The sequence below is a fragment of the Melanerpes formicivorus genome, unplaced genomic scaffold (genome assembly GCF_026170545.1).
Source record: "Melanerpes formicivorus ecotype bairdi unplaced genomic scaffold, bMelFor1.0.p_v2 SCAF_162, whole genome shotgun sequence".
NCBI classification, from domain to species: domain Eukaryota; kingdom Metazoa; phylum Chordata; class Aves; order Piciformes; family Picidae; genus Melanerpes; species Melanerpes formicivorus.
In genome coordinates this window covers 115,368-139,531 of record NW_027142514.1, presented here as the reverse complement: position 1 = coordinate 139,531, position 24,164 = coordinate 115,368, and the positions used below count along the sequence as shown (strand labels likewise).

Sequence of the window (24,164 nt, the reverse complement as noted above, 5' to 3'; positions counted from 1 at the left end):
GTCCCCATCCCTGGAGCTGTCCAAAAAAAGGCTTGGATGTGGCACTTGGAGCCATGGTTTAGGTGTCAGGAGGTGTTGGGTGACAGGTTGGACTTAATGATCTCAAAGGTGTTTTCCAACCTGATTGACTTATGATTCTATGGAATCAGTTCTGTAACTCCATGAATATTGGCTCAGCCACCTGCATTTACAGCCCTAGCAGCAGCCAGGATCCATCTGTGGCTGGTTCCAACTTCCCTGGCAGAGGAGACAGGGAGAGGACAGGGAATGCTCCAGCCCTTTCCCCTTCTCCTCACTTTCTGTTAATTAACCTAGTTAATCAGGAGCTGATTGAAGCAGCAATGGCAAAACAATATGGTAAGAAGAATAAAAGAGTCCAATTAATATTCTTTTCCCCTTCACACATCCTGAACTGGCTCCATTTGGCCTTTTTGTCTCTGATGAAGTGATTCACACTCCCAGCCACGAGGGTCTCAAGAGAAGGAGCAAACTGAAGAAGCAAAGTGAGAAGCACAACAGGAGCCAGCAGTGAGCACTTGCAGCCCAGAAACCAAATCACATCCTGGGCTGCAGCAAGAGAAACAGAGCCAGCAGGGCCAGGGAGGTGATCCTCCCCCTCTGCTCCACTCTGCTGAGACCACAGCTGGAGCACTGTGTCCAGTTCTGGAGCCTATCTTACAGGAAGGCTCTGGAGGTGCTGGAAGGTGTCTAGAGAAGGGCCACGAGGATGAGCAGAGGGCTGGAGCTGATTTACTTGGAGGTGTCCCTGCTGCCTGCAGGGGAGTTGGGCAAGATGACCTTGGAGGGTTTCTTCCAGCCCAATGCATTCTGTGGCTGTGATTTGCCTGAGGCTTGTGGTCCCAGAGGCTCTGTGCACCTGTCCCCAGCCATGCACAAATCCTGCCTCCGAAGATGCAAATGGCTGTTTCCAGCTGCAAACCAGTGGCTGTTCCCATAAGTGATTCCCAGCACTCTTTCAAAGAGCAAAGGGAGATCTAGCCAAGCATGCTTTGCAGCCTGACATTTCGGAGGATGCCTTTAGCCTTCAATTCTCCCGGCAGAGATCGTTAAGGGGTAGTTAATTCATTAGGTGGACAAATACTCTGTGTAATTAGAGGTCCAAAGCAAAACATTAGCACTTCACCTGGTGAAATCTACCCCCGGGACAGCCTAAAGAGAGAACTCCTTTGAAGGTAGAGAGGCAAGAGAGAGAGAAGGCATTACAAAGAAAACCAAAGGAAAGGAAGTACTTCATTAAATTCATGGTTAAGCGATCTGCCCTGAGCTGCTCACTCAACCTAGAGTCCTGACAGTAATCAGAGATGGTAAGAAAGGGCTGACAGAGTACTATGGGATGCTCCACTTGAACAGACAAATACATTGACGCTGAAAACCAGAAGCCGAACAGTCGAGGTCCCAAAGAAGGAAGCGGTGCTTACGCGGCTATGGAGATGTTGGCTGCAGACATGGGGCTGACTTCTGCCACTTCCTTGGCCTTCTGCAGGGCGAGCTTTTGATTGGTGGCTTCCTCCATCTCCTCCTCGTCCTGGTGCAGAAAAAATCGAGAGAAATTAGGGCATGCATTGGGTCCTGGCACTAAGTAGAGGTCCCCAAGGCATGAGTCATACGTGAATGCCACCGCCGGGCTGTCAGAACAGGGCAAAGTCAGTATGATAGAGAATAGAATAGAATAGAATAGAATAGAATAGAATAGAATAGAATAGAATAGAATAGAATAGAATAGAATAGAATAGAATAGAATAGAATAGAATAGAATAGAATAGAATAGAATAGGACAGGACTAGACCAGGTTGGAAGAGACCTTCAAGATCATCGTGTCCAACCCATCAACCAATCCAACACCACCTAAACAACTAACCCATGGCACCAAGCACCCCATCAAGTCTCCTCCTGAACACCTCCAGTGATGGTGACTCCACCACCTCCCCAGGCAGCCCATTCCGATGGGCAATCATGCTCTCTGTATAGAACATCTTTCTAACATCCAACCTAAACCTCCCCTGGCGCAGCCTGAGACTGTGTGCTCTTGTTCTGGTGCTGGCTGCCTGGGAGAAGAGACCAACATCTGCCTGTCTACAAACTCCCTTCAGGTAGTTGTAGAGAGCAAGAAGGTCTCCCCTGAGCCTCCTCTTCTCCAGGCTAAGCAACCCCAGCTCCCTCAGCCTCTCCTCACAGGGCTGTGTTCCAAACCCCTCCCCAGCTTCGTTGCCCTTCTCTGGACACCTGCCAGCAAGTCAACCTCCTTCCTAAACTGAGGGGAAAAAGCAGAATTTCACAGCTTCTTGCGAGGAGCCCTGGACAGGGCCTTGGTGGTAACAGCAGCTGGTCAAGAGGAGCTTGAGAATTGTGTCTTTACCAATCCTTTTACGCCTCCCTCTCAAAGCTTTCTTACCTCTCCAGGATCTCCTCTTACCGCCCAGTGTTTGGGTAAGAGGCTCCGGCAAGGCAGGGCCAGACCTGACCACAAGTATGATCTGCTGGGGTGAGCTGAGCCTCATTTATCTCAGAACTGCATGGGTAAAAACACTCTGAAGCCCACAGCTTACTGAAATGTGTGAGACAGAGTCCTGAAGCCTTCATGATCACCAGTGTGGCTTCTCTGAACCAGTAAGTCCAGGAGCCAGCATGGGTCTGGACTGGTCCTGCCCACGCTGCTTTTACCCCAGGTATTTCCACTTCATTGTGGACACAGAGGGTGAAAAGAAATGGGGACTTGTATCAAAGTGTGGTGTGTGGGATCAGCTGTGTGTCCCAGAGATGGCTGGGTTCATGCTTTCTGCCCACCTCCCACATCATGAGGATTTTTAACCTCTCTTGGCACTGCAAGATCCCACAGAGGACAGCTGGGGCTTCTTTCCTCCTGCCTAGTGCAATGACAAGAGGAGCACTGCTCAGATTCAGGCTACAGGATCTAACCTGAATGACTCTGTGACCTTAGGCAGCCACAGAATCACAGAAGTGGGAAAAGGTCTCCAAGATCATCAAGTCCATTCACTAACCCAGCACTAACCACCAAACCATGTCCCTACAGGTGTTGGAACGCTTCCAGGGATGGTGACTCCATCACTTCCCCGGGCAGCCTGTTTCAATACTTTAGCACCCTCCCAGTGAAGAAGTTTTTGTCTAATACCCAACCTAAATCTCTCCTGGTGCAACTTGAGCTCATTTCTACTCATCCTGCTCCTTGTTCCTTGGGAGAAGAGACCAACTTCCATCTTGCTTCAACCTCCTTTCAGCAAGTTGTAGAGAGCCAGAAGGTTTCCCCCCAGCCTCCTTTTCTCCAGGCTGAGCACCCCCAGTTCCCTCAGCTGCTCCTCACCAGCCCTGCTCTCCAGACCCTTCACCAGCTTCATACATAGAATCATAGAGTCAACCAGGTGGGAAAAGACCTCAGAGGTCATCAAGTCCAACCTGTCACCCAACACCTCCTGACAACTAAACCATGGCTCCAAGTGCCACATCCAATCCCTTTTTGAACACCTCCAGGGATGGGGACTCCACCACCTCCCTGGGCAGCACATTCCAATGGCCAATCTCTCTTGCTGGGAAGAACTTTCTCCTCACCTCCAGCCTAAACTTCCCCTGGCTGAATTTGTCACAGATCTTGAGCAGGAAGGTAGTACAATGGAAACAAATCACTCTTGGGTGAGAGAAGGAAAATACAGATCATTCTAAACAATCCCATTGGAGAGAGATCTACTATAAGATTCAGTTCCTAAACCATTTTCTTTCCTTGCTTCTTTGCTCTGGGAGAGATACTAACTTGCTTCTGCTTGACCTTGGCTGCATTGTTTTGGCTAAGTCTAACTTCTCTGCTCCTTTCTCTTCTCCTTTTTCTATAGGAGGGTAAGGGGGAAGGCAGAGAGGGAGAAGCTAGTAGCTTTCCCTGGTCTTTGGCCAGGGGGATTCTTGTGCTGTTCATTAACTGCAGCTGTTGTAAATCCTGTGTATTTTGTACATAGTCATCACATTCCATTGTAGATTGCAGTTCTGCTTGTAAATACAGCTTGCATTGGCTTCCAACTGAGGTTACTTAGCCTGGAGAAGAGGAGGCTCAGGGGAGACCTTGCTCTCTCCAGCTCCCTGAAGGGAGGTTGTAGCCAGGTGGGGGTTGGTCTCTTCTCCCAGGCAAGCAGCACCAGAACAAGAGGACACAGTCTCAAGCTGTGCCAGGGGAAGTTTAGGCTGGAGGTGAGGAGAAAGTTCTTCCCAGCAAGAGAGATTGGCCATTGGGAATGTGCTGCCCAGGGAGGTGGTGGTGTCCCCATCCCTGGGGCTGTTCAAGAGGGGATTGGATGTGGCACTTGGAGCCATGGTTTAGCTGTCAGGAGGTGCTGGGTGATAGGTGGGACTTGATGATCTCTGAGGTCTTTTCCCACCTTATTGATTCTATGATTTAAAGCTCTCCAGCAGCTCAATGTCTTTTCTGTAGTGAGGGGTTCATCTTCAGTGGTCAAGGTTATGCTTCCTTTGATATCCCTCTCTAGTCAGGGCAGGCCACGCTCAGCCCCTCCAATGGCAACGTCAGCACCACACATTCTGAGGGGGTGGCAAGACAAGAGCAGGCACAGGCTCTTGTGTCAAACTTCTGCTCTTCAGAGGTGATGCTTTGAAACAGTTATGCTTACAGTAATGAGAGCAGACAGCAAGGCATCTGGCTTTGAAACAGGAAGTCACAGAGCTTGATCCATCCTGCTCACCACACATGTAAACACTTCCCTGCTCTGCCTTTGGTGTTATTTGCTTAAACTGAGCTCATCTTGAATCCCTTTCCCTTTCCTCCTTTAGAAGAAGAAAGAAGTAACAGGAAATGAATGAGGATTAAAACCTGCTGCCTTTAAAGTTGCACATCGTGTTTTTTCTCCCCCTTTCCTTTCCAAATGTTGGGCAGATCTGTACCAAGTGAACTCTTACTGTAGTGCAGGGAGAACCTGAGCCAGGTCATGCAAACAAAGCCCTGCTGGAGGTTTTATGCAAAGTCAACACTTTGCAACTGCCAACTTCCAGTACATCTGCTGATGGGTTTGAAGCTGTTTGTAAACCCAGAGGCTCTGCAGACCGTGGATCCTTTGAGGAATAATGCTCCCAAATAAGAAGGTGTTTAAGTTTTCCCTTTCATCCCGCAGGTATCTTCGAGTTGTTTTTCTTCTTTCGAGGGCTCTCCAACAGTGTTCGAATCACACTCATTCAAAGCCGCTTGATTTTTGCCTTCTGTGCACCTAAAGCACCAGGTGCAGCTTTTATTCTCTCTGTAAACTGTGTGGCTTCAACTCCATTCTCCTTGGCGCATCAGTAATTCTGCTGCCTTCAATAGCCCGAAGTAACAGCAGAAAATAGCCATTGTCATTACAAAGGCAGCCGTTCCCACCTCACAACAACATGCTCTTCAGCAGGTGAATGCTTAATGGTGTTCCTGTAGCTCCTTTCACCTGAAGCTTGCAGATCACTACAAAAATTAGTTCATTTTTTGGCCTGCTACTTACACTGCCAGGTTCTCCTGGGACACACAGCCTCATCTGGTTCAGCTGGAAGCGAGCAGCGCTGTGATGGTGCGAGGCTGATGCCAGCTCTGGGCTGTGATGGCAACAGCTATCCAGCCATCCAAACATCCATCCATCCATCATACATCCACACATCTTCCTTCCTTCCTTCCATCCATCCATCCATGCATCATCCACCTGCCCATGCAGCCACCTGCCCATGGATCCATCCACTCATACATTCATCATCCATCCATCCACCCATCCATTTACCCATCCATCCACCAGCCCACCCATCCATCCACCATCCATACACACACCCATCCACTCACCCACCTATCCATCCAGAACCCCCCACCCACACACCCATCCACCCACCCACACCCATCCATTCCCACACATCCACCCATCCATCCCCACCCATTCATCCACCCACCCACACCCATCCACCCACCATCCATCCATCCACACACACACCCATCCACTCACCCACCTATCCATCCAGAACCCCCCCACCCACACACCCACCCATCCACCCACACCCATCCATTCCCACACATCCACCCATCCATCCCCACCCATCCATCCACCCACCCACACCCATCCACCCACCATCCATCCATCCACACACACACCCATCCACTCACCCACCTATCCATCCAGAACCCCCCCACCCCCCCACCCACCCATCCATCCACCCACATCCATCCATTCCCACGCACTCACCCATCCATCCCCACCCATCCATCCACCCACCAGCCCATACCCATCCATCCATCCACCCATACCCATCCATCCACTCACCATTCATCCACCCACCCCCATCCATCCACCCACCATTCATCCACCCACCCCCATCCATCCACCCACCCACCCACACCCATCCACCCACCCATCCACCCACACCCATCCATCCACCCACCCATCCATCCACCCACCCATACACATCCATCCACTCACCCACACACCCATACCCATCCATCCATCCACCATTCATCCACCCACACCCATCCACCCACCCACCCCCATCCACACACCATTCATCCACCCACACCCATCCACCCACCCACACCCATCCATCCACCCACCATTCATCCACCCACACCCATCCACCCACCCACACCCATCCATCCATCCAGCATCCATCCATCCATCTACCCACCCATCCCTTCCTTCCACTTCCCATCAACAGCCCAGAGTGTCACCAGCACTGCACAGGGACAAGTGCAGGTAAGGAGCCAGCATGCAGAAGAGGCAGTGCTGGGTGCTGCAGGCCTGCTGGGAACCATTCTGCCTCTCCAAAAGAGGCAGCTGCAAACTGCTTGTGGTTTGCCCACGTGAGGTTCAGCACTGAGCTCCATCAGTTTGGCAGTGTAAATGCCAAGAAAGCCTCCTGGGATCAACTGACTCCTGAGTTACTTAATTCTATCTCCAGGCCATTTTTTCTTTGGGGGGGGGGGGTGGGTGGGTGTTGCATGATTGTATTTACTTAGCAATAAATCCCTCATCCTCCAGGTATGGCACACAACTGAATTACTTGGAGCTTCCTCCTCTCCTCTTGCAAAGCCCCGGTGGTTTGGAGGGGATGATAAATAACATCACAGAGACACAGACACAAAGACAGAGTTTCTTCAGAAGCTTTCTGATTTGGCAACGCTGCTGAAGCCATCCATATTTAAATTTGTCTTTCTAAGCATCAACAAAGCTGGGATTCTAACCCTCCCCAAGTCAGCTGCTGAAATATTCACAAGGAAGCACTGAAAGGATGAAGAAAGAAGCAGGATGAGCCTCATTATCCAAGGATTGTGCTGGGCCTGATCATCTCCCTTCATACATCCGAGGGATGCCCATAAATCTCCTGAGCAGCCTGGGAGGATGATGCCTCCAGGCTGGAGATTTCTGTAGGCTTTAGCAGGAGCAGAAACAGTTGTAAAGGAGAAACTTCCTGAGAAGGAACCCCACTGAGATCCATTAGATGCAGCTCTGAGCTGTGTTATGAGAGAGGAGGGCTGCAGAACATAGTCCTGGGGATCTAAGATCATTTATTATACATCTGAGAGCCACCAGCCTTCTTGAATGGTCTGTGGTGGAGAGCAGCTGTCAGGAAACAAGGGTCCAGTCAAAGCTGGAAGCTGGAACCAGTCAGACAGCTGCACAGCAGCAAAAGAGAGCTTGTGAAGAGAAGCTCAGCTGCAGCAGGGGTGTGGATTTAAACTGGGCACTGTTGGCTTGGTTTGGTCTTCAGCAGCTGGGGAAATGGCTTTTAGCTGGCAGAGGGATTTAGGCTGGACATAAGGAAGAGTTGGTTTACAATGAGAGTGGTAAAACACTGGAATAGGTTGCTCAGGGATGTGGTAGAGGCCCTATCCCTGGAGAAACTCAAGAGCAGGCTTGATGATGTGGTCCTGGGCAGCCTGATGTAGTTGAAGATGTCTCTGCTGACTGCAGGAGGGTTGGACAGGATGACCTTTGAGGATCCCTTCCAAACCAATGTAATGTGACTCTGAGTGGGGTGGGAGGCTTCTAGAAATCTCCATCTCCCTGAGATCTGGAGCTACTTTGTTCATCCATCCTTTCCTCAGCTCCAAAGAGAGAGCACATCCTTGTTTGCTGCTGCACAAGCACATGGTTAGTGATCTTCTTGCCCTGGAAGGATCTTCTTGCCCTGGAAGGAGCACATAGGCTAAAGCTTGTGAGGCACAGCCGCTGAGGTGGACACGGTGCTTCTCCTGCCACTGGCAGCTCCCTGACTTAGGGTGGTGACAGCAGCACAGCAATGGGGTCTGCAGATCTGTGTCCAAGCTGGAAGTGTGCAAACAAACCCTAATGCTGCCTCCTAACCACAACTGGAGATGCTACAGTGAGAAACAAAATGCAGGTGACAGCACAAACACAACCTGCAGCACTGGATGAGGCTCTGGGCAGGCTGATCTAGTGTGGGGTGTCCCTGCCCATGGCAGGGGGGTTGGAACTGGCTGATCCTTGTGGTGCCTTCGAACCCTGACTGATTCTATGATACTATGATCTGTGCAGTATGAGGCTCTAAGTTTGTCTCCAGCCTAAATCTGTGCAGGGAGTAAAGTCACATCCCTGTCATTTCCATCTCCTGCCAGGACCTGGCTTTCTGCCTGCACTTGGGTTGGTGCCTCAGGTATCTCTGCACCTGGTGGAGGCAGGAAGATCAGAACATCCCCACCACAGCCTCTGCAATTTGTCTTTCAGGGAGCTGATTGGAGAGTGTGGATTCCTTGATTCACCCCAAACTCAGCAAGGTGTGAGAGCAAAAGCAGGGATGCTGATTCCTTGATTCACCCCAAACTCAGCAAGGTGTGAGAGCAAAAGCAGGGATGGTGATGCCTTGATTCACCCCAAACTCAGCAAGGTGTGAGAGCAAAAGCAGGGATGCTGATGCCTTGATTCACCCCAAACTCAGCAAGGTGTGAGAGCAAAAGCAGGGATGCTGATGCCTTGATTCACCCCAAACTCAGCAAGGTGTGAGAGCAAAAGCAGGGATGCTGATGCCTTGATTCACCCCAAACTCAGCAAGGTGTGAGAGCAAAAGCAGGGATGCTGATTCCTTGATTCACCCCAAACTCAGCAAGGTGTGAGAGCAAAAGCAGGGATGCTGATGCCTTGATTCACCCCAAACTCAGCAAGGTGTGAGAGCAAAAGCAGGGATGGTGATTCCTTGATTCACCCCAAACTCAGCAAGGTGTGAGAGCAAAAGCAGGGATGGTGATTCCTTGATTCACCCCAAACTCAGCAAGGTGTGAGAGCAAAAGCAGGGATGGTGATTCCTTGATTCACCCCAAACTCAGCAAGGTGTGAAACATCAGAGAGAGCAAAAGCAGCAGCACACCACCTGTGTGTTCCCATCTCTAAGCTTCAAGCTTCAGCCAACCCCTGTTACTTGCTTCACCTCTGCTCTTGAGAAGAGCAAGTGCTGGGCATGCCTGGGCACCATCAGGCAGCAGCCAGGAGAGCACTGCCCACTGCCCACCCTGTGGTCAAACACAACTAAAGAACATGGAACGTCTCCCTGAAACAAGCCTGAAACAGAACAAACCTGAACCAGGACCCAACTCCAGGTCGCCTCCCTGCGAAGCAAGCTGGTAAACAGTGACCCCACATGAACTAGAGGAAATTCCAGAGTGACTGGAAGGTGCTTTAGACCCAGCAGCTGTGGCCTAAGCCTGAGGAAGCAGAAATCTCCTACATACCTTGGTCAGCTCCTGAGCATTCGCCAGGTTGTCAACAGCGATAGCCAAGAAGACATTCAGGAGTGTGTCTTGCAGGGAGCAGCTAAGGAAGAGGTCTCCAGAGAGTAGATACAGTGCAGTGTTGCTCTTCTCTGCCACCACCCCTCTTGCCCTACTTACAGTCATAGAATCACAGAATGCTAGGGGTTAGAAGGGATCTCCAGAGGGGCCAAGAAGGCCAATGGCATCCTGGCCTGCTTCAGGAACAGTGTGGCCAGCAGGAGCAGGGAAGTCATTGTGCCCTGTGCTCAGCACTGCTGAGGCCACACCTTGAGTCCTGTGTCCAGTTCTGGGTTAGGAAAGATGTTGAGATGCTGGAAGGTGTCCAGAGAAGGGCAAGAAAGCTGGGGAGGGGTCTGGAGCACAGCCCTGTGAGGAGAGGCTGAGGGAGCTGGGGTTGCTTAGCCTGGAGAAGAGGAGGCTCAGGGGAGACCTTCTTGCTCTCTGCAACTCCCTGAAGGGAGGTTGTAGCCAGGTGGGGGTTGGTCTTTTCTCCCAGGCACCCAGCACCAGAACAAGAGGACACAGTCTGAAGCTGTGCCAGGGGAGGTTTAGACTTGAGGTGAGGAGAAAGCTCTTCCCAGAGAGAGTTGTTAGTCTTTGGACTGTGCTGTCCAGGGAGGTGGTGTAGTCTCCATCCCTGGAGGTGTTCAAGAGGGGATTGGATGTGGCACTGGGTGCCATGGTTTAGTTGTCAGGAGGTGTTGGGTGACAGGTTGGACTTGATGATCTCTGAGCTCTTTTCCAACCTTACTGATTCTATGATTCCCAGGAGAGATGTCCAAGTCTTTCAATCACCCCTGTGGCTTTCTGTTGCATTCTCTCCAGTAGATGCCTGTCTCTCTTGAACTGGGGAACCCAAAAGTGGACACAGTACTCCAGTGAGCAGTGTGCTCTGTCACCTCTGTGTGACAGCTCACCTCCAGAGAGCTGGAGCCCCTCTGCTGTGAGGCCAGCCTGAGAGAGTTGGGGTTGCTCAGCCTGGAGAAGAGAAAGCTCCAGGGAAACCTTCTGGTGGCCTTGCAGTGCTTCAAGAGGCCAATTAGAAAGATGGAGACAGACTTTTGAGCAGGGCCTGTTGTGACAGGACAAGGGAGGGGGGGGCGATTTGAAACTAAAAGAGAGAGATTGAGACTGGAGGGAAGGAAGAAATGTTTGACACAGAGCAATGAAATTCTGTCCCAGGCTGCCCAGAGAGGTGGGAGCTGCCCCATGCCTGGAACCATTGCAGGTGAGGTTGGCTGGGGCTCTGAGCAAGCTGCTCTAGATGGAGATGTCCCTGCTGACTGCAGGGGGTAGGAATAGATGACCTTGAAAAGGTCCCTTCCAACCCAGTCCAGACTGGGATTCCAAGACTCTATGAAGTCCCTGTGCTCCAGCAGCCTCCACACAGCACATTGGCTGCAGGCAGTGCTGGCTGGGGAGCTGTTGCCCCACGCTGGCAGAGCATCAGGAGACTTCCCTGGGCAGCCAGGGACTCAAGCTGACCCAAATAAACAGCTCAAAGCCTCTTTGCTTTCCCTCTCAAGAACTTTTACCAAGCATAATTCAGCAAGGACTTCAGAAACAGACATTTAGGTCTCTAACTCCCAGTGAGAGGAGTGTCTCCAGAGCCTGAACACCCATCAGAACTGGAGCCTCTGCTGGGGACAGTGGAGAGCAGGAGCTGGATTTAATCTCTTAGCATCTCTCCTGGCCTGCATCAGGAATTGTGTGGCCAGCAGGAGCAGGGAAGTCATTGTGCCCTATGCTCAGCAATGCTCAGAGGCCACAACTGGAGTCCTGTGTCCAGTTCTGGGCTCCTCAGGTTAGGAAAGATGTTGAGATGCTGGAAGGTGTCCAGAGAAGGGCAAGAAAGCTGGGGAGGGGTCTGGAGCACAGCCCTGTGAGGAGAGGCTGAGGGAGCTGGGGTTGCTTAGCCTGGAGAAGAGGAGGCTCAGGGGAGACCTTCTTGCTCTCCCCAACTCCCTGCAGGGAGGTTGTAGCCAGGTGGGGGTTGGTCTCTTCTCCCAGGCAAGCAGCAGCAGAACAAGAGGACACAGTCTCAAGCTGTGCCAGGGGAGGTTCAGGCTGGATGTTAGGAAGAAGTTCTTCATAGAAAGAGAGATTGGCCATTGGGATGTGCTGCTCAGGGAGGTGGTGGAGTCACCATCACTGGAGGCGTTTAGGAAGAGCCTGGCTGAGGCACTTGGTGCCATGGTTTAGTTGATGAGATGGTGTTGGGTGCTAGGTTGGACTTGATGATCTCTGAGGTCTTTTCCAACCTGGTTAATTCAGTATTCTGCATTTTTTCCTGCAGCATCATGCATCTGCATCCTGGCTGCAGGGCATGGCCCACAGAGCCTCAGGGTTTCCCCAGGCAAAGGCCAGGCTGTCCATCAGTCTCCTCCATGCTATGTAACAAGGACTAGAGGATTTTATCAGGTGAAGATGGTTCCTCTGGGAGACACTGAGGTTTGAAGTAAGCTGCCCATCCAGCAGGTCAGCAAGGCATGTGGAGTGGGAGCACCTCAATGCCAGTGTCCAGGAGATAAAGGGCAAGATGAAGTTGATGCTGAAATGATTTCTGCTTCCCATACAGACTACAGAATTAACCAGGCTGGAAAAGACCTTCAAGATCATCGAGTCCAGCCAGATGTTGAGGGTACAGGCAGGGATGCTGAGGGTGCAAGCAAGAATCATAGAATCAATAGGGTTGGAAAAGACCTCAGAGATCATCAAGTCCAACCTGTCACCCAGCACCTCCTGACAACTAAACCATGGCACCAAGTGCCACATCCAATGCATGGGGACTCCACCACCTCCCTGGACAGCACATTCCAATGGCTAACAGCTCTCTCTGGGAAGAACTTTCTCCTCACCTCGAGAAGAGACCAAGCCCCACCTGGCTACAACCTCCTTTCAGGGAGTTGGAGAGAGCAAGAAGGTCTCCCCTGAGCCTCCTCTTCTGCAGGCTAAGCAACCCCAGCTCCCTCAGCCTCTCCTCACAGGGCTGTGCTCAAAGCCTCTCCCCAGCCTCGTTGCCCTTCTCTGGACACCTTCAAAGAGTCTCAATGTCCTTAACCTGAGGAGCCCAGAACTGGACACAGGACTCAAGGTGTGGCCTGAGCAGTGCTGAGCACAGGGCACAATGACCTCCCTGCTCCTGCTGGCCACACTCTTCCTGATGCAGGCCAGGATGCCCTTAGCCTTCTTGGCCACCTGGGCACACTGCTGGCTCATGTTTAGGCAGCTGTCAATCAGCACCCCCTGGTCCCTCTCTGCCTGGCTGCTCTCAGCCACTCTGTCTCCAACCTGTAGCACTGCCTGGGGTTGTTGTGACCAAAGTGCAGCCCCTGGCACTTGGACTTGTTGAATGCTATCCTGTTGGACTCTGCCCATCTGTCCACATATGGATGTGGGTGAGGTTTCAACTCACCACTCTGCCGAGGAGGCAGTTACCAAATCATGGCAGTAGCATGAACCTTGGTGACACAGGTCCTTATTCCCTCCTCTTAGGCACCCCCTGCTCTGACCTGTTCAATGAAATCTAAAGATCTAGGAAGGAGGGGAGAGGGGAAAGAAGGGGAAAAGGGGGAAAGGGGAGAGAGAGGGGAAAGGGGGGGAAGAGGGGAAAAGGGGGGGAAGAGGGGAAAAGGGGGGGAAGAGGGGAAAAAGGGGGGGAAGAGGGGAAAAGGGGGGGAAGAGGGGAAAAGGGGGGGAAGAGGGGAAAAGGGGGGGAAGAGGGGAAAAGGGGGGGAAGAGGGGAAAAGGGGGGGAAGAGGGGAAAGGGGGGGAAGAGGGGAAAGGGGGGGAAGAGGGGAAAGGGGGGGAAGAGGGGAAAAGGGGGGGGAAGAGGGGAAAAGGGGGGGAAGAGGGGAAAAGGGGGGGAAGAGGGGAAAAGGGGGGGAAGAGGGGAAAAGGGGGAAGAGGGGAAAAGGGGGGGAAGAGGGGAAAAGGGGGAAGAGGGGAAAGGGGGGGAAGAGGGGAAAAGGGGGGGAGAGGGAAAAGGGGGGGAAGAGGGGAAAGGGGGGGAAGAGGGGAAAAGGGGGGAGAGGGAAAAGGGGGGGAAGAGGGGAAAGGGAAGGTGGAAAAGGGAGGAGAGAGGGAGGTGTGCAAAGGCAGCAGCCCCCTCTCCCTGCCAAGAAGGGCATTCATATCCTCTTGCTCCCAAAGGCTGGCTCTTAGCTGCTGCGAGGTTCGGAGTCTGTCTCTCAGCTCTGCTGTCAAGCCTGATTATAGCTTAATCTCATTTCCAAATGCCAAGCCCTGAGGATTTAGAGCTCTCCCTCCCCCCCAGCTCTCCACTGACCCAGTTTTCCAGAGCCCTGTGTGTCTGGCAGGGGGCATGTTGTGCGCCACGAGGCAGCTGGCTGAGCGGAGCTGCCGAGGCAGGCGGTAATGGGATCAATCCCGCAGAGACGGCCCGGGGTGACAGGCACAGCTCACACTGCCTGCTCTGCTCTTCCCTGCCTCAGCTCCTCCTGCCAGCGTGGAGAGCTCAAAGCACAGGGCTGCAGCCCTCTGTGCAGCCCAGGGGTGCTCATGTCTCACAGAATCAGCCAGGTTGGAAGACACCTCCGAGATCACCAAGTCCAACTGATCACCCAACTCTGTCTCATCAACCAGACCATGGCACCAAGTGCCTCATCCAGTCGGGTGTGGCACTCTGTGCCATGGTTTAGTCATGAGGTCTTGGGTGACAGGTTGGACTTGATGATCTTTGAGGTCTCTTCCAACCTTGGTGATACTGTGATACCTCCAGGGACACTGACCCCACCACCTCCCTGGGCAGCACATTCCAATGGCCAATCTCTCTGTCTGTGAAGAACTTCTTCCTCACCTCCAGCCTAAACCTTGCTTGGCACAGCTTGAGACTGTGTCCTCTTGTTCTGGTGCTGCTTGCCTGGGAGAAGAGACCAACCCCCTCCTGGCTGCAACCTCCCCTCAGGTAGTCATAGAGAGCAATAAGGTCTCCCCTGAGCCTCCTCTTTTCCAGTCTCATCAGTGTGGTGTGGAGGGAAGGGATGGCATCCAGGGGGACTTGGGCAGGTGGAGAGTTGGGCCTGAGCCAGTCTCATGAAGTTGAGCAAGGCTAAGTGCAAGGTGCAGCAGGCAAGGATACAGTTTCCAAACAAGGTGAGGACGATGAAGTAAATGGAGGAGAACATCCCCGAGTGGACTCCGCCCTGCGACTCGATGCCGTGGTACATCACCGCGTTCCAGTCCTCCCCCGTCAGGATCTGCACAGGGAAAGGCAAAAGACAGCCAGAGTGACTCAAAGGAAAGGCAAAGCAGGATCACAGGATCTTAGGGAAGGCCTTTAAGATCATCACTCCCACTGTGAAAGCCAGCACCGCCAGGTCACCACCGAACCACGGCCCTCAGCGTCACATCGGCGCCGCTTGGCAGCCCCTCCAGGGATGGGGACTGCATCACTGCCCTGGGCAAGGCCTAGGGCAGATAGGCAGCTTGGTGCAACCAGGACTGGGCTCTGGGGGTGAAATGGGTGTGCACATCAGTGTTGCAGGTTGTAGTGTTGGACATCAACCCTCCAGCACTGGACAGGCTCTCCCCAGGCTGGATGCAGCTTTGTCCTCTGGCACATGCCACGGAGGTGTGGGAGGACTGCTGAACCATTCCTCTCCCACCTTGGTGATGTGCCTACTGCCCACCTCTGGACATAGCCTCTCAACCAAACAGCAAAAGAAAGGCCAAAGCATGATCCTGTTCAGCCTGCAGAGACCTTAGAGCAGCCTGAGAGAGGCTACAGGAGAGCTGGGGAGGGACTTTTGATGAGGGCTGGGTGTGACAGGATGAGGGGCAATGGACTGAAGCTAGAAGAGGGGAGACTGAGACTGGAGATTAGAGTGAGGGTGCTAAGACACTGGAACAGGTCGCCCATGGAGGGAGGCTGTGGCTGCCCCCTCCCTGGAGGTGTTCAAGGCCAGGTTGGATGAGGCCTTGAGCAAGTTGTGCTGGTGGGAGGTGTCCCTGCCCATGGCAGGGGGGTTGGAAATAGATTCTCTGTGAGGTCCCTTCCAACCCAACCCATTCCATGAATCTGTGATGTGAGTTGTAGTTATCCAGGCCCAAGTGCACACAAGCTGCTGGAGGCGATTGTGAATTCCAGCCTGATTGTCAGGTGCTGATGGAGAGAAAATGTCTTGCTGTAGGGATAGAATAGAATAGAATAGAATAGAATAGAATAGAATAGAATAGAATAGAATAGAATAGAATAGAATAGAATAGAATAGAATAGAATAGAATAGAATAGAAAAGAAAAGAAAAGAAAAGAAAAGAAAAGAAAAGAAAAGAAAAGAAATTAACCAGGTTGGAAAAGACCTCAGAGATCATCAAGTCCATCCTATCACCCAACACCATCTGATCAACTAAACCATGGCACCAAGTGCCTCATCCAATCCCCTATTGAACACCTCCAGGGATGGGGACTCCACCACCTCCCTGAGCAGCACATTCCCATGGCCAATCTCTCTGTCTGGGAAGAATCTTTCTCACCTCCAGCCTAAACTTCTCCTGACACAGCTTGAGACTGTGTCCTCTTGTTCTGGTGCTGCTTGCCTGAGAGAAGAGACCAAGCCCCACCTGGCTACAACCTCCCTTTTCAGTGTCTGAAAGAGGCCTACAGACAGGCTGGGGAGGGACTGTTCAGAAGGGCCTGTGGTGAGAGGAAGAGGGGCAGTGATTTGAAACTGGAGCAGGGCAGAGTTGGGTTGGACATCAGGAGGAAGTTCTGCACAGTGAGGATGGTGAAATACTGCAACAGCTTGCTGAGGAACATGGTTGGGGCCCCATCCCTGGAGACATGGAAGGTCTGACTTGATGGGACACTGGGCAGCCTGATCCAGCTGGAGGTGTCCCTGCTGCCTGCAGGGGGTTGGGCTGGATGACCTTTGAGGGTCTTTCCCAAAGCAATGCAATCTGTGAATCTATATGAATATTTAGGAGAAATTTCTTCCCAGAGAGAGTTGTTAGCCATTGGGATGTGCTGCCCAGGGAGGTGGTGGAGTCCCCATCCCTGGAGGTGTTCAAGAGGGGATTGGATGTGGCACTTGGAGCCATGGTTTAGTCATCAGGAGGTGTTGGGTGACAGGTTGGACTTGATGATCTCTGAGGTCTTTTCCAACCTTACTGATTCTATGATTCTCTGGTTGTTATTTGTACTTTGGACATCCACAGCCTGGCATTCAGCTCACAAATACCTTTCTGGGGACCAGGAGCTAGAGCACAGCAGGTGATGCTCTTCAAAGGGACCTTAGAGAGAGTGTGGCTGAGCTGCACCCAGGCTGAGTTCCACCAGCTGCCAGCTGGACCAAGCCCAGCCTGAGACTCATGTGACAGAGCACTGAGACCCAGCCAGCCCTGCTGAACACAACAGGTTAATGCAGGCTGCAGAAGGCTTTGTTTCAGGCTGCTTCTTCAGCACAGAGTGTCTGAAGGGGTTGGGGGTGGGCAGGGTGTATCTGCCTGCATTGTGTTTGTTCAACACATCGGATGAGTTCTCTGAATGCTGCTGCTCTGCTCACTAGAGCAGAGACCAAAACAGCCTGCTGGCTTATGTGAGGCCAGGGAAGAGGCACAGAATCATTAAGGTTGCAAAAGACCTCTAAGATCAAGTCCCACCTTCTACCCAACACATCCATGACCACCAGACCATGTCCCAAAGCACCACATCCACTCAGTTTTTGAACACCTCCAGGGCTGGTGACTCCACCAGCTCCCTGGGCAGCCTGTTCCAATGCCTGATCACTCTTGCCAGAAAGAAATTCTTCCTAATACCCAACCTAAACCTCCCCTGAACAGCTTCTGGCTGCTCCCTCTTGCCCTGTCATTACTTACCTGGGAGAAGAGGCCAACACCAGCCTCACTCCAGCCTCCTTTCAGGGAGCTGTGGAGAGCAATGAGGTCTCCTCTCAGCCTCATCTTCCTCAGGCTAAACAATCCCTGCTTCCCTCAGCCTCATAAGATGCTCTCCAAACCTCTCAGCAGCTTTGCTGCCCTTCCCTGGACACACTCCAGCACCCCACTGTCTCTTGTTGTGGTGAGGGTGCAAACTGGACACAGCACTGGAGGTGCAATCTCTCCAGGGCAAATTACAGGGCCATGGTCACTTCCTTACTGCTGCTGGCCATGCCACTGCTGATAAGGAATATCTGATAAGAGGAAGACAATCCAAAGCTCATATTGAAAAAAAGAGTATCAGTTTTCTCCCAGGCAAGAAGCAGCAGAACAAGAGGACACAGTCTCAAGCTGTGTCAGGGGAAGTTTAGGCTGGAGGTGAGAAAGATTCTTCCCAGCAAGAGAGATTGGCCATGGGAATGTGCTGCCCAGGGAGGTGGTGGAGTCCCCATCCCTGGAGGTGTTTAAAAGGAGCCTGGATGAGGCACTGAGTGCCATGGTTGAGTTGATCAGATGGTGCTGGGTGATAGGTTGGGCTTGATGATCTCTGAGGTCTTTTCCAACCTGGTTAATCCTATTCTATTCTATCTGGAAAATTATGATCAGACTCAGGACTTGATCTCTCTAGTATAGGTTGGGGGTTGACCTGTTGGAGAGCAGTGAAAGGGAAAAGGACCTGGAGAGCCTAGTGGATGGAAGGTTGACCATGAGCCAGCAGTGTGCTCTGGTGGCCAAGGAGGCCAAGGGCATCCTGGGGTGGATTAGAAGGGCTGTGGTTAGTAGGTTGAGAGAGTTTCTCCTCCCCCTCTACTCTGCCCTGGTGAGGCTGCATCTGGAATATTGTGTCCAGTTCTGGGCCTCTCAGGTCAAGAAGGACCTCACAGAGCTGCTTGAGAGAGTCCAGCACAGAGCCACAAAGATGATGAAGGAAGTAAAACATCTTCCTTAGGAGGAGAGCCTGAGGGAGCTGAGGGCTCTGTAGCTTGGAGAGGAGGAGCCTGAGAGGCGACCTCATTCATGTTCATAAAGATGGGCAGGGTGAGCACCCAGAGGCTGGAGGCTCTGCTTGGTGATGCCCAGTGCCCAGCACAAGGCAGAGGAAGTTCCATGGAAGCATGAGGGTGACAGAACCCTGGAGCAGGCTGCCCAGGGGGGTTGTGGAGTCTCCCTCTCTGGAGATACTCAAAACCCTCCTGGATGAGTTCCTGTGTGACCTGCTCTGGGTGCTCCTGCTCTGGCAGGGGCTTGGACTGGATGAGCTTTGAAGTCCCTTCCAGGAGGTGTTCAAGAGGGGATTGGATGTGGCACTTGGAGCCATGGTTTAGCAGTCGTGAGGTGGTGGGTGACAGGTTGGACTTGTTGATCCTTGTGGTCTTTTCCAACCTTATTGATTCTATGATTCTGTGGGAGGTCCACACAATATTTGCAGTTCAGGGGGGGCAGGGAAAGGACTGGGAGGAGAGATGATTGAAATGCCTCTGGGAGGCTGCAGGGAGTCAGCTCAGAGCTGAGGGCTTTCGGCTGGTTTGAATTCGTAGCTCTGATGGCTTCAGACAAACATCACAAAACCAACAGTGTTTGCCTTCATCCCACAGCCACTGCATTACAGGGACATTTATCTCAGGAATAGAAAGGAAAGATTTCAGCTAAGTAATCCCAGGAGACAGCTTTGGGATTCACATCAACATCACAGCAACGTTCCCAGCTGCTGGGATCCGGAGCCTGACTCCGGCTCAGTCCCGGCCCCGTGAAAATACCTTCGTGTTCCTGGCAGCCCTTGCTGTGATGACTGCTGACAAACTATGCAAATGCTAATCTCCCAGGATTGGCAATATCCTGAGAGGTAAGTCCTGACAACCTGCTGCACATCTGGAGAGAAGCAGTCACCACAGGAAGCTGCTCACCCCAAGGGCACACCACAGAGTCTCTTGGATCCTTTTGCAGTACTAAGCCCAAAATTGCCATCAAAAAATGTTCCCCCCCCACCTTTCTCCCTCTGTTTTTGGGATGGAATAGAATTAACCAGGCTGGAAAAGACCTTCAAGACCAAGTCCAATCTATCATCCAGCACCATCTGATCAACTCAACCATGGCACCAAATGCCTCAGCCTCTTCCTAAACACCTCCAGGGATGGGGACTCCACCACCTCCCTGGGCAGCACATTCCCATGGCCAATCTCTCTTGCTGGGAAGAACTTTCTTCTCACCTCCAGCCTAAACCTCCCCTGGCACAGCTTGAGGCTGTGGCCTCTTGTTCTGTCACAGGTTGCCTGGCAGAAGAGACCAACCCCCACCTGGCTACAACCTCCCTTCAGGGAGTTGGAGAGAGCAAGAAGGTCTCCCCTGAGCCTCCTCTTCTCCAGGCTAAGCAACCCCAGCTCCCTCAGCCTCTCCTCACAGGGCTGTGCTCCAGACCTCTCCCCAGCTTTCTTGCCCTTCTCTGGACACCTTCCAGCATCTCAACATCTTTTCTAAACTGAGGAGCCCAGAACTGGACACAGGACTCAAGGTGTGGCCTAAGCAGTGCTGAGCACAGGGCACAAGGACTTCCCTGCTCCTGCTGGCCACACTATTGCTGATACTGGCCAGGATGCCCTTGGCCTTCTTGGCATTCCATAGCATGCAGCACTAGGAGAAAAGGGAATGGTTTGAAACTAGAGCAAGGCAGATTTAGACTGGACATTGAGAAGTTCTTTGCTATGAGGGTGTTGAGGACATTGGAATAGAATAGAATAGAATAGAATAGAATAGAATAGAATAGAATAGAATAGAATAGACCAGACCAGACCAGACCAGACCAGGTTGGAAGAGACCTTCAAGATCATTGTGTCCAACCTATCATCCAACACCACCTAATAGGTTGCCCAGGATTGTGGTGGAAGGTTCATGCCTGGAAAACCTCAAGATAAGGTTTGATGAGCCTCTGAGCACCCTGCTGTAGCTGCAGATGTCCCTGCTGGCTGCAGGGGGGGGTGGGCTGAATGATCTTGAAAGGTCTCCAAACCAGTCTGAGAGTATCACAGAGACCACAGGCTCCCTTACCACATGGACATTGCTGTGCTGCTTCCTCCCAGCAACTGTGGCTGAAGAAGGGGTGGGAGAAAAGGGTCAGGCTCTGTTAGAGGCCTGTCAAGTCAATGTGCCCCATGTCAGAGGGCTGGAGGCAAGCACCTTTGGAGGTCCCTTCCAGCCCAGTGCTTCTGTGATTCCATGACTGTAGAAGCCTCCTCCCTGGAGGTTTTTAAGGCCAGGCTGGCTGTGGCTGTGAGCAACCTGCTGTGGTGTGAGGTGTCCCTGCCCATGGCAGGGGGTTTGGAACTGGCTGAGCCTTGAGGTCCCTTCCAGCCCTGACAATGCTCTGGTTCTGTGATTCCTTGACTGCTTTTCAAGGCTACCTTGATTGCTCAAGTGTAGCAAACTACATGAGGAGGAAGGACTTCCCCTTCTTAAACCCCTTCTCCTTTCCTAAACCCCACAGAATTTCAGAGACCTCTTTGCCCATCCAGAGGCAGCCAGGAAATCATTTTCCAGTGCTGAGCCAGGACAAGGTTTGGCTTTACCTGGAACACCGTGAGGATGGCAGCAGGGAAGGTGTCGAAATTGGTGGTTGGTGTTTCATCTTGGAAGTTGAACCTGGAGAGAAGGAAGAAGCAAAAACAAGAGCAAGGATAGGGACAAGCAGCTCCCCTGCAGTCTCATAAAGCCCTGCAACCCAAGGCAGAGAGGAACATTTGCTCCACCTGGCAAAATCCAACCCACCCACCCCCACACACACCCCCTCCAGGCAATCCCAGCTGGGTGCAGGGCACCTCAGAGGAGATGCTTAACAGAACTGTTAGCAGGAACTCAGTTGTACTCCCAGAGCAACATTCTGATGCTTTGAAATCCATTTCCCCCCCTCCACAAGCCCAGAAAGAACACTCAAAAGCTGCAATGACTTGGTGCAACAAACGACTCCAAGGAGGTTTGGGCTTGGGGCTATTTTTTCGGCCCTCAAGTGCAAAGTCAGAATTGAAATTACCTCTGAGCAGGTTGCTTCATTTTGGTGTTTTAAAGGTAAAACAATGATTGACTGGGAGGGGAAAAACCCCCAAACCAGAATCCACATCAACCAACCAGCAGCAAAACATTTCCAAACCTGGGCTGGAATTTAGATCTTCCTAGTCAAGGACTGTGATATTTCTGGCTGCAAATGAAATGTTGTGGTGTTTTCTTGCTGCAAAATCCTTCACACCTGGCATTGCCAATCAGGGGAGGGGGGAAAAAAAACAGGCATGCAACAAAACTCTGTTTTGTAGCAGGAAAAAATAAGTATTCCAGGTGAATATATCAGCCTGGCTCTGGGGGAGAGAATTTGCCTCGGCCCTAACAGCAGGGAAAGTGTTGCCTCCCTTCCCCAGCCCTGCCCCTAACAGCAGGGAAAGTGTTGCCTCCCTTCCCCAGCCCTGCTCCAGAGCTCTGGGTGTACACACAGGGCCATGGAATGCCAGCAGGAGCTTTGAATTAGGGGAGCCAGAAAGAACCCAGCTCCAGCTAAAGCCCAACAACAGCAGCAATGGTCCTGCAAAGTAGAGCTCACTTCACAGCAGCCCAGGACCAACAGGGGGAATCCTTCCAGCCCTGCAGCCCTCCCTCTCTCCCTTTTTGGATTCCAGGTGGCTGCTTCCAGCCTACACCTGAGAGGGTTCAGTACTTACTGTCCTCCAAAGAGCTGCATCCCCAGCAAAGCAAACACCACGATGAAGAGGAACAGCAGGAAGAGCAAACTGATGATGGACTTCATGGAGTTCAGCAAGGAGACCACCAGGTTCCTCAGGGAATTCCAGTACCTGGGGTGGAGATCAAAGCAGCCAGGAGAGAACATGAGTGGGAGAAGAGCCTCTGGTGGGAAACCAACAAAATCTGTTTCCTTATTGTAGGAAAAGGAAGAGAGTGGCAAGGAAGAGCAGCAGCTTTAACCTCCCCTCTGTGAGTGGGAAATGCAGCCAGGGAGGGGCAAAAGCCCTTCTGGCATGGCAAGGGCAGGGATGGGCACTGTGGTGATGTTCAGCCATGCAGGGCAATCATCAGCACTGAGAGTGCTGGCTTTAGTTTCTTAGGAACCCCTTTCCTGGTACAGATTTTGACCTTTCTGCATAGAATCAGAGAATTGTTAGGGTTGGAAGGGACCTCAAGGCTCACCCAGTTCCAACCCCCCTGCCCCCCAGGCTAAGCAACCCCAGCTCCCTCAGCCCCTTCTCACAGGGCTGTGCTCCAGACCCCTCCCCAGCTTTGTTGCCCTTCTCTGGACACCTTCAAGTGTCTCAATGTCCTTCTTAAACTGAGCGGCACAGAACTGGACCCAGGACTCAAGGTGTGGCCTAAGCAGTGCTGAGCACAGGTTCAGGAATTCCCTAAACATCCAGCTGCCAAACCAAGGAAAGAGCAATACTGCATCTACAGTTTCCTTCTGCTACTTCTGCCCCTGGAGAAGAGGAGGCTCAGGGGAGACCTTCTTGCTCTCTCCAACTCCCTGAAGGGAGCTTGGAGCCAGGTGGGGGTTGGTCTCTTCTCCCAGGCAAGCAGCACCAGAACAAGAGGACACAGTCTCAAGTTGTGCCAGGGCAGGGTTAGGCTGGAGGTGAGGAGAAAGCTCTTCCCAGAGAGAGTTGTTAGCCATTGGAATGTGCTGCCCAGGGAGGTGGTGGAGTCCCCATCCCTGGAGGTGTTCAAGAGGGGATTGGATGTGGCACTTGGAACCATGGTTTAGTAGTCATGAGGTGTTGGGTGACAGGTTGGACTTGATGAGCTTTGAGGTCTTTTCCAACCTTATTGATCCTCTGATTCTGCCTGGAGCCAGGCTGTTAAGACAGGCAGCTCTGTGCCAGCTTGCAGGGGGGCACCAGAGTTGTATTTTTGGTTTGGTTGGGGGAGCTTCATGCTTTTACTTGAAAATTTGAGGGGGGTTTAGGGTTTTTTTTTTCCCCCCTCTACAAGAGTGGAAAGCAGAGCTCCTTGCTGTGGGGCTGGTGATGCAAGGGGAGCTGGACTTACTTTGTGACTTTGAAGATCCTCAGGAGCCGGAGCGCTCTCAGCACGCTGATGCCAAAGGAGGTTCCTGGCTTCACTGCAGCCCAGATGACTTCAAAGATGCTTCCCACAATCACCTGCAACAAGAGTCCATTTCAAAGAAGGCCAAACTATTTGAGCTTAGTTCTTTGTGGTGCTTCTAGAGAGGCTGAGGACAGAGCAAGAATCAGAGCTTGGGCTGTGCTTGGTTTAGTTGTGAAGGCTTTGGCCAAGCCGTGAACTGGGCTCCAGCACCACAGAGCCTTGTGCCAGCCTTCTGCTGTCCAGTCTGAGAAAGGGCAATGCCTAGAAGTGGGTCAGATGAAAAGGAAACCACAGATAGGGACTTGTTTTCTTCTCTATCAAGGCAGCTCCCTTAAAATATCCTGCTTCAAGGGACACTGCACTTCTTTATTTCACTGCCTCAACTCTAATTGCCAACACTCCCTCTGCCCAC

General features: G+C 52.2%; 1 protein-coding gene across 1 annotated transcript in view; it reads right to left on the bottom strand.

Moving 5' to 3' along the window:
• CACNA1B (calcium voltage-gated channel subunit alpha1 B) overlaps positions 1-24,164 on the bottom strand; it is a gene marked incomplete at its 5' end in the record, with an annotated part of 276,768 nt that overhangs the window by 145,291 nt on the left and 107,313 nt on the right. The window contains 6 exon segments of the mRNA XM_068168969.1: positions 1,440-1,546; positions 9,722-9,789; positions 14,865-14,982; positions 21,220-21,292; positions 22,357-22,488; positions 23,693-23,805. Of these exon segments, the coding sequence (XP_068025070.1) occupies positions 1,440-1,546; positions 9,722-9,789; positions 14,865-14,982; positions 21,220-21,292; positions 22,357-22,488; positions 23,693-23,805 (611 nt within the window).